General features: G+C 33.3%; 1 protein-coding gene across 1 annotated transcript in view; it reads right to left on the reverse strand.

Moving 5' to 3' along the window:
- The window catches only part of MYO9A (myosin IXA), a 245,325-nt gene that overhangs the window by 192,057 nt on the left and 36,854 nt on the right, over nt 1-16,414 (reverse strand). The window contains exons 5-8 of the mRNA XM_044917756.1: nt 15,550-15,606; nt 11,825-11,922; nt 8,009-8,135; nt 266-355 (exon numbers count right to left, since the gene is read on the reverse strand). Of these exons, the coding sequence (XP_044773691.1) occupies nt 266-355; nt 8,009-8,135; nt 11,825-11,922; nt 15,550-15,606 (372 nt within the window). The remainder of the gene's footprint in view (nt 1-265; nt 356-8,008; nt 8,136-11,824; nt 11,923-15,549; nt 15,607-16,414) is intronic.

Here is a 16,414-nt window from a genome sequence, read left to right on the forward strand (position 1 = left end):
GTTCACCCCATATTAATAATAATAAACTTAAGAATGGTGAACAGGTTAAGATCTCAGAAGAAAAATGTATGCCTATTGCTTAAAATCACATTCGACTTTAAGTTTTCAGGTTGATGAAAAGTTCACAGCTGAATTTCAAGGGTCCAGAAAATATTTCAATCAACACTCTTTTTGATGTTATTTTCATTCTGTTAAAAGAAAGAACACAAATTCAAACTTCTAAAACTGTTCAGAGTACTTTAATCTCCAGAAAATCTATTCATACCTCTGCCAGCTTGTATGGCAAAATAAGCTTTTCTCCCACTGTCACAGTCTTCCTTGTAACTAACGCTTCAAATAGCATTTCTTCTTTAACCTATACAACAGAAAAGTAAATTCAATGTATAAGATTTATGACAATGAGCTGAATTATTTATTGAAAATCCAAATAAAGAAAAAAATGTTTAATGAGATTAGCAAATATACAATAGAAAAAAGCAAAGACAGTACATTTAGCCATTTAAATATTGGCCAAGGTGAAAGTTAAATGTTCCACTCACCCTACTTCCAACCCCTCCCCCAAAAAAAGAGAGGGTAAGTAAGACAGATGGGTCTTTTTAGTTAAAAGTTTTCTTTCTGATCATAATGGAGAAACATGTTTCTTTGTGCAAAATATGGAAAATATAGAATAGTGCAAAAAACATTTTAAGATCAACCATAATCCCACAACTAGCAGACAAGGACTAAAAAGTGACAATACTTCTTGAATTCCAGGAACATTACAATGAGTACTAATTTTTGTTTCAGATGGTTTATATTTATTTGCATATGTTAATTTTAAAATAAAGTTGATGTTTCCTTTGTTCTCATTCTCTCTAAAGGTAAATACTATCAAGAATTTGACATGTTATCATCTCAGTTCGGGTTTTTCTACATATATAATATATACATTAGATGTATTTTTAAACACTACATTACACTTCCAAGTGTATTTAAACTCTTATCTGTATGGAATCATATTGCCCATATGTTTTTGAGATTTAACTATGTTGATCATCAAGCTTATTAATTTTAACTACTATATAGCTTCCCAGTATATAAATTACTGCAGTGTGTAATCCATTCTCCTATGTGTTGGCATTTACACTATTAGGAAGTAAACTGAATATTCTTACATATGAGTTCAAGAATTTCTCTGAAGTACAAATCTAAAAGTGGAATTACTAGGTTATAGCATACACATTTTCATCTTTAAAGGATATTGCCAAACTACTGTACATAGTTCTCACCAATTTGCTCTCTCATCAGCCCTGAGCATTCCTATTTCTTCAAACCTTGACTACTTACTACTTACTTAAGTAGACTACTACTACTTATCAGACTACTGACTTTTGCTACACCAAGGGGCATGAAATGGTAAAACAAGGGCATTTTATAAAAGTATCCATACAAATAAAGATAGAACACTCAAAATTTTAAGTACATAATATGATATGAAGTATAGCAAGCAAAAAAGATTCAATTATAAGGAGAAATTGAGTTACAAAACAACAGAGTGAAGCATTACCTTGCCACCAGCAATTCATGACAGATCAATCATTTTTTAAAATATGGTACCATAAAGGAAATATACCTTCTTTTGGAGCATTCACTGCTCAATCTTCAAATTCAAAACAAATTGGAAAAAATTTCAACTTCAGTAAAACTAAAAATAAATAGCCAAAGTTTAAATATAAGACCTCAAGCTTTCACATATATTTATAATATTTTGAAAAACAAAAATTAAATAATACCAGATTACAGAAATATGACAAAACTAATAAAACTAAGAAAAAACTTAAGTGATAAAAAACACTGTTATATTGTGAGATTAAGCAATTATTATTAAAAGTGAATATTTAAAAATAAATGATCTAGGGTGCCTGGGTGGCTCAGTTGGTTCAGCGACTATCTTCGGCTTGGGTCGTGATCCCAGGGTCCTAGGATCGGAGCCCTGCATCGGGCTCCTTGTTCAGTGGGAAAGCCTGCTTCTCCCTCTTCCACTCCCCTGCTTGTGCGCTCCCTCTCTCTCTCTCTCTCTCTCCCCCTCTCTCTGTCAAATAAATGAAATCTTTAAAAAATAAAATATCTAGGCAGTAGACTCAAGAAATTTTTTTTAAAGGAACAAACAAATATAAGCTGGCAATAATGTGGAGAAAAAGTCACTTCCATACACTTGTATAAACTGGTACAACCACTATAGACAGTAATCTGTCAGTATCACTAAACTATTTATACTCTAGAATAATTCTCACACATGTCAGCAGAGAGACATGTACAAAAAATGCCTATCCTAGTACTACCAATAAATGAGAAATTACAAATGACCTCAAATCCCCACTAAAAAAAATGTTTTATTCATATAATGAAATTTTATAAAGCAACTAAAAAGAATCATGTAAATGTTTAAATAAAAGTATTGAAAAATCTCAAAAACATAGTATGGAATGAAAAATTCAAGTTTTAGAATGATACAGTAAAACATTTACATAAAGTATGAAAATATATAGAAATCGATATATTCTTATGTAAACATCTACCTATTCTGAAAATAGAAAAACAAGAATGAGAATGATAAACACCAAACTCATAATAGTGTTTACTTCTGGTGTAGCAGAGTAAAAAGTGAGCTACAATTATATGCAATATTTTATTACATGAGTGGGGTTGTGAGTACACAGGTGTTTATTACACTGTTTTCTATATATATTGTGTACTGAGAACAATTCATAATTTAACAAAGAAAAAAATGAAGAAAATATGTTAAAACAGAAATTAAAACATATTAAGTAAAATGGTAGAAATGATAAATCTAAAGGCCACTTACTTGAAAACAAGAAAAGAAACACGACTCTCACCAAATCAAAAAAATTAAGAAACACAAACAGAAAACTAACACCATAAGAAAAAGATTTTAAACATTAACAGAATATTTACAAAGAATGCCAAGTAATAAATTTTGAACATTTAATCAACACATGACTTCCTAGATAAACAAAAATCATCAAAATGTACTCAAGGGGCGCCTAGGTGGCTCAGTCCTTAAGCATCTGCCTTCGGCTCGGGTCATGATCCCAGGGTCCTGGGATCAAGCCCCGCATCGGGCTCCCAGCTCAGTGGGAAGCCTGCTTCTCCCTCTCCCACTCCCCCTGTTTGCATTCCCTCTCTTGCTGTGGTTCTCTCTGTGTCAAGTAAATAAACGAAATCTTTAAAAAAAAAGAAAAATGAACTCAAGCCAGACTTGAAAATCCTAAAAAATTAGTTAATACAAAACAAACTGGAAGGACATCAAATACGGTTGAACGTAAGGTTGATATCTCTCAAATCTTTAAGGAACATATTTTTCTTTGCTAATGATTCTTCTCTTAAACACAGAAAAAATTTTGAAAAGATAAAAAACCACCCAACTCATTTTGAGTTGGCTTAATGCTGGCACTAAAACCTAATAATGATCATACAAAGATCTATATACAAAACAAACTAATCTTGCTTATCTTTGATAAACATCCTGAAGAAAATATTAGTAAACTCATATTTTAATCAACTACCTCTATAATTTCCCAAATGTCCTTAGTTGTACATATATGACTTTTAAAATTAAAAAAATAAATTTTATTAACACAAAATAACTAAGAATGATTCAATATCCAAGTCTACAATGTTTCTCATATTTACTTGAGAAACTGATATGTGTGTTAAAAACCCATTCTTTATATTGTTTCAACAGATGTTAAAATATATTCAAAATACATAAATCTGCTAAAAACTGAACAGTTTTTGATAATGATGATGGTTCTAATATGCTCCAAAATATGCAACAAAAATACGTTCCACAATTACCCACAATTAAGTCTACTGGAGCTTGTTCATCTTTCAATAATTTCACAAGTATATATCTCAAATGGAATTCAGTGAACAGAATACTCAAAATATTCACTAATGCCTGAGGTAACTACAAAATTATAAAAGTAACTGAAAAAACAAAATAAAATTATTTCAGAAACATTTGTTCTTAAAAACTAAATCTATATTTATCATTGAACTGAATCACTTTAAGAAGGAGAGGAATTAAATTAAATCTTAAGTAAAGAGTTTACATTTTGGGGCGCCAGGGTGGCTCAGTCATTAAGCGTCTGCCTTTGGCTCAGGTCATGATCCCAGGGTCCTGGGATGGAGCCCCACATCGGGCTCCCTGCTTGGAGGGAAAGCCTGCTTCTTCCTCTCCCACTCCCCCTGCTTGTGTTCCTGCTCTCACTCTCTCTTTCTCTGTCAAATAAATAAAATCTTAAAAAAATAATAATAAAGAGTTTACATTTTAATTAAACCAGTTATTGCTATCTTTGAATTCTATCTCAACAAAAGCCTTAAGGTTGCAATTATTATTATTAATTTTAACCAATTACAGGAAATCATTTTATTTTTTAATTTTTTAATTTTATTTTTTATTTAAATTCAATTAATTAACATAAAATGTATTATTAGTTTCAGAGATAGAGGTCAGTGATTCATCAATCTTATATAACACCCAGTGCTCATTACATCACGTGCCCTCCTTAATGTCCATCACCCAGTTACCCCATCCCCCCCCCCAACAACCCTGTTTGTTTAGGAATCATTTTTAAAAATAATTTCTAAGAACTAAATACAAGCAGGATACTATTCGATAGGTCCTGTCAGTACTTGTCTAGCTCCTCAACTTTGAAGATAACTTCTTCCTACTTATTACCAAACCTCCATTCCTAGAACCAGTCCAGACTAAACACAACAAGAAGGAAGTTAAGGGGTGCCTGGCTGGCTCAGTCAGTTAAGCATCCGACTCTTGATTTCACCTCAGGTCATGATCTCAGGGTTGGTGGGATCAAGCCCCACAACGGGCTCCTTGCTCAGCAGGGAGTCTGCTTGGGATTCTCTCTCTCCCTCTGCCCCACCCCCCACTCACATGTTCTGTCTCTCTCTCTCTCTCAAATAAATAAAATGTTTAAAATAAAAAAGAAGGAAGTTAAGAAGCTTGGGTTCAAAAGTGAGATTTGGTAACCAATCATATTTGCAGTTAGTCTAACTATGACACTGGTAAGCCCAATTCTCAGAACAAGATTTTCTCCTTTTTCACCAATACTTGGTTCCTTTTAGAATTACCTGAATTGCTCTTACCAGTCTCTAACCAAAGAAACAATACTGCACTAGGACCAGAACCCTTGGAATTTGCTGAATGCCTGAACTTATAAATAAAATCACTAGCTACAATGCACTATTATTACCACAATACCAAGTGTTTCTGTTGACTAAAATATCACCTAAAATGCCTCACTGAAATACCATCTGTTCCCTGATCCTCATGACCTTGAAAATTACCACCTTCAGATACCACATTCCATCCACCTCCTGGTAGAACTTCTTTCCAATGAGTGAGTCTAGTTTCAATTTAATGTATCCCCTTCTCCTGCCCCGTCTGCCAGACTAACTCATTTCATTAAAGTTAATAAGCAACACCCAGGCATGTGCAAAATAATAAGCACTGTAAGGTTAGATAAATAAGAAAGAGGCATCTATTGCTCTCAAAGAGCATTGCTGCCTTATAATGGACACAAACTAGTAAACAATTAACTTTCTGCTACAAAATCAAAATTAAATTACGCTAAGTAGATGCAAATGTTCTACCTAATGGAGTCAGTTTAGATCCTTTAATAAGGTTAAACCCTATTAAAGTGTCAAATGAACCAAGATTTGAAAGATGAGTAATATTTTAACAGAAAAAAGGCAGGCTACTCCTAACTGCAAAAAAAAATGGAAACAACCAAGATGTCTGTCAATAGGTGAATGAATAAACAATGGTACATCCATACAATGGCATATTACCCAGCAATAAAGAGAAATGAGCTATCAAGCCACAAAAAGACATGAATGAATCTCAAACGCATGTCACTAAATGAAACAAGTCAGTCTGAAAAAAGGCTGTATACTATATAATTTCAGTTATGCTACATTCTGAAAAAGGCAAATCTACAGAGGTAGTAAAAGATCAGTGGTTGCCAAGGGTATGAGGATAGGGATTGAAGAGGTAAAACACAGGGGATTTTTAGGACTGAAACTATTCTATATGATACTGTAATGGAGGAACATGCCATTATTCATTTGTCATAAACCATACAGCACAAAGAACGGATCTTTTAGAAAATTATTTCAGACACTGGGGGATTCTAGGAAAGAATGCAGACCATAACAAGAGAATCTAACTGTATGACAAATATATGAAACAACCTCAGTGAAGGGAGTGGAAGGAAAAGGTGCTAACCTAAGTAATTCTGAAAATTAATGGAGTCTGAAAAACTAAAGACAAAAGGAACATTATACTCTATACTCTAGTTGATAAAGTCATTTCCCATAGCAGTGCAAACATACATAAATACATGTACATTCCCATACATGAACAGTTGATCCTTGAACAACACGCGTTTTAACTACACAGGTCCACTTACCTGTGGGGTTTTTCTGATAAATACAGTTCTGTAAATGTATTTTCTCCTTATGATTTTCTTTTTTTTTTTAAGATTTTATTTATTTATTTGACAGAGAGACAGTGAGAGAGGGAACACAAGCAGGGGGAGTGGGAGAGGGAGAAGCAGGCTTCCTGCTGAGCAGGGAGCCCGATGTGGGGCTCAATCCCAGGACCCTGAGATCATGACCTGAGCCGAAGGCAGACGCTTAACAACTGAGCCACCAAGGCACCCCTCTTCCTTATGATTTTCTTAACATTTTCTTTTCCTAGCTTACTTTATTGTAAGAACACAGTATATAATGCATCTAACATACAAAATATGTTTCCATCAACTGTTTATGTTATCAGTAAGGCTGCTGGTCAACATTAGGCTATTAAGTTTCAGGGGAGTCAAAAGTTATACACAGATTTTTGACTGCCAGAGGTGTTAGTACCCCTAGCCCCTGCATTGTTCAAGGGTCAACTGAACACTAAAACTGAATAATTAAGTAAATGAACGGCAGAAGGTAGGAGATACTTTCCTCACTGTTAAAATGGGAGTTTACAGGGCGCCTGGGTGGCTCAGTTGGTTGAGCGACTGCCTTCGGCTCAGGTCATGATCCTGGAGTCCCTGGATCGAGTCCCGCATCGGGCTCCCTGCTCGGCGGGGAGTCTGCTTCTCCCTCTGACCCTCCTCCCTCTCATGCTCTCTGTATCTCATTCTCTCTGTCTCAAATAAATAAATAAAATCTTTAAAAAAAAAAAAAAAAAAAAGGGAGTTTACAGATAAGGAGAGAAGCCTAGAATGATACATGTGATAATGCATTAGTTAGGAACATCATTAGTACCTCAAGTTTATTTTTATATAGCTATAGATGGATATATAAAAACATCTGTAGTATGTGAATACACACATGTTAGTAAACACACATATATTTCCTTGCTCTGTGAGAGGAGAAGACCTATAAAAAATGATGCCCCTTTCGAGATGAATTTATCAAGATGAGAAGTGAGCTGGGAAAACATGAGAAATCATCACTCCAGGAAGAAAGAATGAGGTAATAAAAACCTTGATAGGAAGAAGCATGGTAGATGAAGACCTCTGGCTCTTATTTAGACATGAAGATAAAAAGTTAGTACCTTTTTCTCTCCACTCATCCAGATACCCCATCTTCAGATAAATAATCTAATCAAAATCTTAGTATGAGAAGAAATCTCAAATACAGAAGGAGAAAAACTATTAACGGCTTAGAATATGGTACAGTCTAGAATGAAATACTGCTCCTATCCAGCAAATTGAGGGATTATGGATATCCAGGCCAAAGGGAGGCAGACAAGAAAACCCAAGCCTTCCAAAGATTCAGGTACGATCAACAGCAAAAATTCCATCTTTTGGAGAAACACTATTAATAAAAAGCATTAACCCATTTACACCTAACCAAATAATTACACAAAATTAAAAGTGAGAAGTTACCCAGTATTTGAGAAATGATAACTGAAAATATAATCACTCACTTCTAATAATTCTGAGACAATAGGCAGAACTTCAGGATTACAGATATCTATGGAGTCATCCCGATATGTCTTCTTTTTATAACAGATATTACCCAAATGTAGTATCGCTGAGAGAAGAGAGAAAATCCTGTGAAAATAAAACCATAAATTATAGCTTGCTTATGTGCAGTCTCCAAACTTATTTCACTGCAAAATTCTAACCAAGCAAATAAACCAGTACAAATGATGTATTCAGTCTTCATAAGAATAAAAAATATGGGAATAATAACTATAATAACTAAAATTTATGTGTACTATGTCAGACACTATGGAAAGTGCTTTACATAACCTTACTTTCAGTACTGTACCACTGGACATAGTTGCTTGAAGAGGATTTGCTATTGCCTGAATCTGTACAGTGTTTCAAAGTCTTTCCAAATGCTTTTCATCCTGCCTGGAATGCCTTTTCCCTACATTGTCTATTTCAGATCTACTTAATCAGAATCTTTAAAGGCAAGGCCTTGGTATCTGTATTTTCTTAACCAAATAGCCTAGGTGATTTTTTATGATTAGTTATATTAAAAAATGGTTTCCTACAAAAGCCCTGATAAATGCTTTTAAAATAAACAGTATGAGGCCATTGGGTGTATTACCTAATATCAGGTCCCACTTATAAAACATCTACAACTGGACCCTCCCTTCCATTCTTCCCTTCTGTCTTAGAGGAAAACATGACCTTCCTCCAGTCAAACTAGACCCCTACTTGTGCTCTCCAACATCCCATGAACTCCAGTTTACTCAGGAACTTTATTATACATATTTCCTATCTCTTACCTGAATCTACAAGAACTTTCTATCAAAATAATATTATCTTCACTTTGCTCTTACTTTAAACAACCCATCCTAGATCCCACATCTTCTCCTTACCTTCACAAACAAGCTTATTAAACTGTTAATTTATACTCCTTTTCTTTACTTTGTCATTCCTTATTTACTATCATATCCTGACATCTGACGCCATTAAAATATCTCAGAGAAGTTACAAGGACCACCACATAACTAAGAAAATTATGTTACACCCTAGCTTATCTGACTTCTCAAAGGCATTTAACACAGCATCTAAAAGCCCTTCCTGGAAACACACACACACATCTTTGTGTCTTTTCCGATTATTTCCTTATGATAAACCTGTTCTACCTATAAAATTTTAACTATGTGTTTTCTGACAATTAGGAAGTATTCTAAATAAAATAAAGACACTGCTTTAGGAACCAAATAGCCACACTTTCAAAGGTCTTGAATCAACATCTAATTGATAGATATAATTTTTCAAATAATTTAAAATTGTAAATGTTTGAATCATTAACATGACTCAAACAAAATACAAGTCAATCATAAAGGAATAATTCATAGAAGTACTCTGGGTAAATGAGAGAGGAAATGCAGTATCAACTGAATCATTATAAAGACTAACGGAAGCCAAAAGATATAAAAACGTAAATTAATGGGCCACTTATTAAAAACTATTTTTAGTAGTAGTTTATACGGTTGTTAATTATATCATTTCAGAATCTGGGGTTCAACAATCAGTACGTTAATGTTTTCTCACACACAAATATGTGATACATATTCTCCAACAATAAATGTTATATAAACAATCTAATATACTATAATAACTCAATATAAAAAAGATTTACAAATATGAATTAAAAAATCCCTATTCGCAAAAAGCTTAAAATTTTGCATTAGGAGATAAAAACAACAACAAAAACTATACTATACTATAAGGCAGGGTATCTTAAAATACTAAAGATAGAAACAATGCACAGTTAAGAAAAATTTCATTAAAAAGACAGGACATGGGGCGCATGGTTGGCTCAGTAGGAAGAGTGAAACTCTTGATTTCGGAGTCATGAGTTCAAGCCCCACATTAGGTGTAGAAATTACTTAAATAAATAAAGAGCTTAAAAAATAAAAAGGGAGGACATGAACAGTACTCTAAAGCAAACATGTTTCCATTGACATACCAAATTTTGGGATGCCTGCAAGGTTGTGTTAGGAGGAATTCTGGGTTAGATCTGAGTGCAGTTGAAAAGAATGCTGTGATTTATTAGCATAGTCAATCATGGTCAAAGAAGAGGGGAATAGCAGTATATATGATATGTTATTAAAAAAAACAAACCTGGAAGTATTTCAATGAGTAAAAAAGAGAGAAAGATGGGTCCTTCAAGAAATGGGGAAAATACTGGACATTCAGAATACAACATGTTTTAGAGGATACTATCAGTCTAGTTAAAATGCAAAACTTGTTTTGGAAATATCTGATGGTAATATCTAAAATAGAGAAAGGTCAAATTACAGGCCAAGCTATTAAATATATTACATATATTTTCCAGTGGCTTCCAATATGGGATACAGTGATACCAGAAAGTATGAAAGACACATAACCCCTTGGTGTATGAGAAGTACATATTTTATTTCCAACTTATGTTATCTAAAAAAATGAAATTGTTTCACTATCATTTAATATATAGATTCACACTTTGATCCATGTATGTCAATTAGTCAGGTGTGTCACATGAGGTAAAGGAGGTATGTTGAAGAAAGAATATAAATAATATAGCATGGAGGAACTATAGGGTTACTCTAACTTACTTAGTAACTTTCAGTGAATTGCAGTTTATGTGACCAATTAAATGGACTTGCATATTTACATTTGGTTTTATCTTTCTTTTTTTTTTAAGATTTTATTTGTCAGACAGAGAGAGAGAGCACAAGCAGGGGAAGCTGCAGGCAGAGGGAGAAGTAGGCTCCCCACTGAGCAAGGAGCCCGATGTGGACCTCAATCCCAGGACCATGGGATCATGACCTGAGCGGAAAGCAGCCGCTTAACCAACTGACCCACCCAGGCGTCCCTTAATTTATCTTTCAAAAAAAAGAGTTTGGCAAATAATCTGCTAACTCAAGATTCATAGTAATCACAAGCAAACAAGAAAACAGCAGAGCTGTTATTCTTCTACTTTTAGTATGACATTAAAAGTTGACAATATAATCAGATCTGACATAACTAATTCCCTTCCCCAAAAAATAGTTCTGTTACTATTTTTTTCTGGTGAGAGTCAAGGTTATTTGTGTTATTATTATTTTTTTTTATTATGTATGTTAGTCACCACACAGTACTTCATTAGTTTTTGATGTAGTGTTCCATGATTCATTGTTTGCGCGTTAACACCCAGTGCTCATTGCAATACCTGCCCTCCTTAATACCCATCACTGGGCTTTAATTTTAAATAGTTTTTTTAAATATAAGTTGCTTCATCTTCATCCCTCAACCTTTTTACATTTCTATTTTGTTTATAATAAACAAAATATGTTTAGTACAATAGTACAGACATAAATTTACACAGGAAATACAGGGAAAATTATGTTTTACTGATAGGTATGCATGCCTTAATAAGATTAGAGATCAATGATACAGAAAATAAAGCTATAAAAATAGTGTTATAAAGCAAGTTTCTAAGAAAGGTCTATGGACAGGCTTCAGGAGCAAAATGAACTCCTGCAACTATATGCAAATATTTATGCATGCACAGTTTACAGAAGAAGAGTTCCAACTTTCAAGAGATTCTCAAAGAATTTATAATAAAAAAAGCAATTCAAAGCAAGTCTTCTAGAAAAATAAATTTTCAAAGCAATGCTTAACAAGGAAGGAGGAGGCACTAGATCCGGAATATCTGTTAGAAAAGTCTTTCAAAGGACCAAGGAAGAGGAACTTGTGAAACACACATTGTGATTTGTTCTCTACCAAAGGTGTAAGAATACAATAAACAAACTCACTGTCTTCGTGTCTTGGGAAGAAATCCTACCATTTCCATGGCCAGTTGTAAGCGTTCAAAGTCATGCCTCAAATCTTCCCCCTCCACCGAGAAGCAATCCTGCTTATTTAAGAAAAAGGGGGAAGAAATCAAGATTATCTACTGAAAAGTAAGGTAAGCCACTCAGAAATAGAGTAATTCTACATAAGTATACCCATGTATAAAAATTAGAGCTGGTGAAATATTTAGAGAATTCTTATTACAGGTATGCATACTAAACACATACCTACCAAAATACCAGTAAGTTACCTTTTTATTCTCCCTTTCACAATCACCAAGGCAAGGATCTCAAAGTAACTTAAGATAAAGAGCTAACAATATTATAAAATGTTCTGATACAAAGTTTGATTCTGAGTGGTGCTGAAGAGTTCTGAAGATCCAAAGCATTAAAGAGAGCTCAATTCCACAAACAAATGTTATTTATTCAACAAATATTTAATAAATGCCTATGCTTATGCAAGGCGCTGAACTAGATCCTGAGACACAAAAATAAATTTTAGAAGAGGCAGTAATTTAGTTGAGAAATGGAGCCTAGATTTATATAATATAAAGATGTTTATATCAATATTAGATATAATATAGTTCCTAATGAAATTATATAAACAACATGATAATCAGCAAAAGAAAGTATACGTGAAAATTAAAAATTTGCAAAATACACACATTAGTTAGTAAAGATAGCTGTGAACTACCAAATAAAAAAAATATTTTTAGAGTAACGCTTATATTGGGGCGCCTGGGTGGCTCAGATGGTTAAGCATCTGCCTTCGGCTCAGGTCATGATCCCAGCGTCCTGGGATCGAGTACCGCACTGGGCTCCCTGCTCCTTGGGAGCCTGTTTCTCTCTCTGCCCACCCCCCTCTCTCTCTCATGAATAAATAAATAAAATCTTTAAAAAATTTTAAAAATTTAAAAAATTAAAAATAGAGTAACCCTTGTATTTCAGCTCCCAAAAAAGTCAAACATATATATAATCTTTATCTTTAAAATAACAAGGAAGTTTTTGTTTTTTGTTTTTTGGGTTTTTTTTAAAGATTTTATTTATTTTTTAGAGAGTGAGCGAGAGAGAAACAGCATGAGAGGGGAGAGGGTCAGAGGGAGAAGCAGGCTCTCCGCTGAGCCGGGAGCCCGATGTGGGACTCAATCCCAGGACCCTGGGATCATGACCTGAGCCGAAGGCAGACGCTTAACCATCTGAGCCACCCAGGCGCCCTAACAAGGAAGTTTTTAAAGCCCTTTATTATTTGTTCTCACAGTCCCTTACACCTACATTTTCAAAAACCTCCTCACATGTATATACTTTTTTAATGTCTATCTCTTACTGTGGAATGTTGCATCAAGTACTCAATAAATGCCTTAACTGTTATCTGTTTTATTCACTGCTGATCTCCAGCATCAAATCAGTGCCAAGAAGAGAGTAATTACTAAAGTAAATATGTAATAAATGAATTACTGAATAAGTACTGAATTAAATGAAACATTCCTTTTTGAGAAAGTACTCATTTATCTTTTTTAAACTACTAAAGTTTAAAATTCTATATAAACACAAGGGAATAATTATGTGTACATATATATAATTATATATACATTCAATAGGAAAGAAAACAGGCTCAGAGGTTAAATAATTCACCTAAATGGCAGGGGTGGCAGAACGAAAATCTACCCAGTTCTGAATCCTCTGCACTCTCCCAGGCAACACCAGTTGCTTAAGCTTATTTATTTAATAGGATAACCCTTAATAGGAATTAAATCAACATACAATGGGCAACAAGAGGTCCCTTGTTAAAAGCAATTTTCTCACCACAGTTCCCCTTGGGATCATCTATACAATTCCATTATATGTATGATAATATAGGTCAAATTACAAAACAGTACCTAACAATCCTCTCTTCTTATAATGCTAAGTCACATGAGTTCTCATAACTCAGAGGGAAACAAAGTTTAGTTTGCCCCCAAATATACTCTGAGGACCTAAGAGGAAAAAACAAACCAAAAGATCCTCAGATTAACTGCTTGCTTTCATTAATTAACTTGTGAGAAAAAGCAACAGAAATTATTCAAAGTTCAAACAATAATAGATTGAAAACACAGTAAGTAAGAGGCTAGTGATGAAAGACATAAAGGGAGGAGAGGAGTATGGGTACAAAATTCTATAAGGAAAAGATGGATAATGATTTTGATGGTGGCAGCAGATCTGGGAACATGTACTGAATACTTACATGTACTGAATATTAAACACTCTATCAAGCTATTTAGATGCATTGTCTAATTTAATTCTCACAAAAGTTAAAGACCATTTTTATCCCATTAAATATAAGATGGTGGAAACAAAAGAATTACGTGACCCGCTCAGGTCCTCAAAAACTAGTAAGTGGATAAGCCAGTATTCAAGTCAGATCTGTCTGCTTCAGAGCCCAAATTCTGACGCATAACTTAGACTGTCTAAATAACAGCAGATCAGTACATAAAGTCATGATAAGCTCTGTACAGGCAATCAATTCTTACACTTGCCATGTGAGTTTTACCAGTCTCCTACCTACTTCCCAATGAGACTCAGTCACTTGATGTTAATAGGTGAAAGATCGAGCTTCTCAAGAGTGGCAAAACAGTGTAAATTTTTTCTACTAAAATGTATCAGAATCTATAAACTTAAATGTCTAAAATTTTCCAAAATGTTAAATCTGAAACCATAAATTACTTGATATATTATAAAAAGGTAATGCAATTAACTTTTATATGAAGGAAAAAATTAATGACCATAATTCCTGATCCTTCTCAACTCTGAAACAGTCTAGCTTTATAATTAGTGGAGTATGTAATCACACACAGTGAAAACTAAAGTCATAGTTATTTAAAGCTAGAACTAAGACATGTTATGTTTCCAGAAGGAATAATTAATAAATTAGTTCATTAGTTAATTAATAGATATAGATGAGTGCATGTTTTCAGCCTTTACATATGACCTCATTACAAAGGAAAGGAAAAAGATTTTTTGTGTTCTTTTTTGATCACAAACTTGTCCTTATAAAATATAAAAATAAAGTTAAATTTACCTACTCATTTTATATTACATCATATATGCCCTTAAATCATTCAATTAAAAACAAAATAATCTTATTTATACAAATTTCCATTCTTTTTAGAAAATTATATAAAGACTATAGCCTCTCTTGCCACTAAAAAACTTTCAAAGAAAAAATGTACATGCATTCATCATGTGAAAAGACTGTTAAATGACATAAAACAGTAAGGCTATACCTTTTTAAGATAAACATTACAAAAAAAAAAAAAAAGATAAACATTACATACTACTCATAGCATGTGAGTAATGAAACCACCAAAAAAATAATTGAAAAAAAATACACATCAAGAAAAAAACCTGTAGTTCATAAGAATCCGTATCAATGCTGAAGACAGGAATACAATCAATTTATTGTCAAAATAAATATAGACTAAACATGAGCAACAAAAAAATAAATTTTTTAAAAAGTAAATTGACTGGTTTTTGATCCACAGACCATACACATACAAAATCAATTCAAAGAAATTAAACATTAATTTATCTTCTTTCTTAGGTTCTTTGTATTTCAGCTGATTTTCTTTCTAAGTCATGAGATAGGTACAAATGAGCAAGGTGAGTGAGGGTCCTTTAACAGGAACACAGAGTATTTAGGTACTTGTACTGACCGGCTCAGAGTCATAGCAATAATCATCCCAGCTCTGTCTGAGAGGTTTCTTTGTTATCTGAAAGTAAGGCAGATTAGTTAGGTAGAAGTAATGGTTATCACTCTTCTCTAATCATCTCTTAGATGCAGTATTCAGTTAGCACTGCTGCTACGCAAAGAAAATTATTTTATGTAGCAGCATAAAACAAGAAACAACTAGGTAAACATTCAGATTCTGGGAGATCATATATTATTACAACCAATCCATACCTGCTGTTTTCCAGTGACTCAGATTTGTATTAACTGCTCAGTCTCATATTCTATGAATAATGACCACTTTATAACAAAAATATGTACGGTATGGCCACTGATAACAAAAAAGTATCTGGAAGAAGAGTAAAAAGCTCGGGACTATCAGCTCATTTATGAGCAATTATTAGTTTTTAAAAAGGATATATTTAATCACCCAAATATCTGCAAAGAGTTTAACAGGGGAAAAAAAAAGCTCAGAAGCTAAATCAATGATTTTTTTAAAATCTACTTAATTTTATACAGTACAAATGCCTAGTATTATATCAAGAAGTGATATTTTAAATAATTTTGAAATCAATATATTAACACAAAGTTTTATTAGTTTATATAAATATGTAGTTTCAAAATTAAGAAATATCAGTTACATAGCATCATGTGTATCTTGGGAAAAGTCTAAGATCTTACTTTCATAACCTTAAATACATACTACAACCTTTGAACCATCATCAAAATGTCAATTTCCTTACAAAACCCTCACAAGGATTTTTTAAATTACCATAAAGGCATTTATTTCCATGTATATTACATCTCACCTCAATCAAAAAAAAAAACAAAAAAAAACAATCTGTTATTTA

Source organism: Neomonachus schauinslandi, chromosome 9 (assembly GCF_002201575.2).
Source record: "Neomonachus schauinslandi chromosome 9, ASM220157v2, whole genome shotgun sequence".
NCBI classification, from domain to species: domain Eukaryota; kingdom Metazoa; phylum Chordata; class Mammalia; order Carnivora; family Phocidae; genus Neomonachus; species Neomonachus schauinslandi.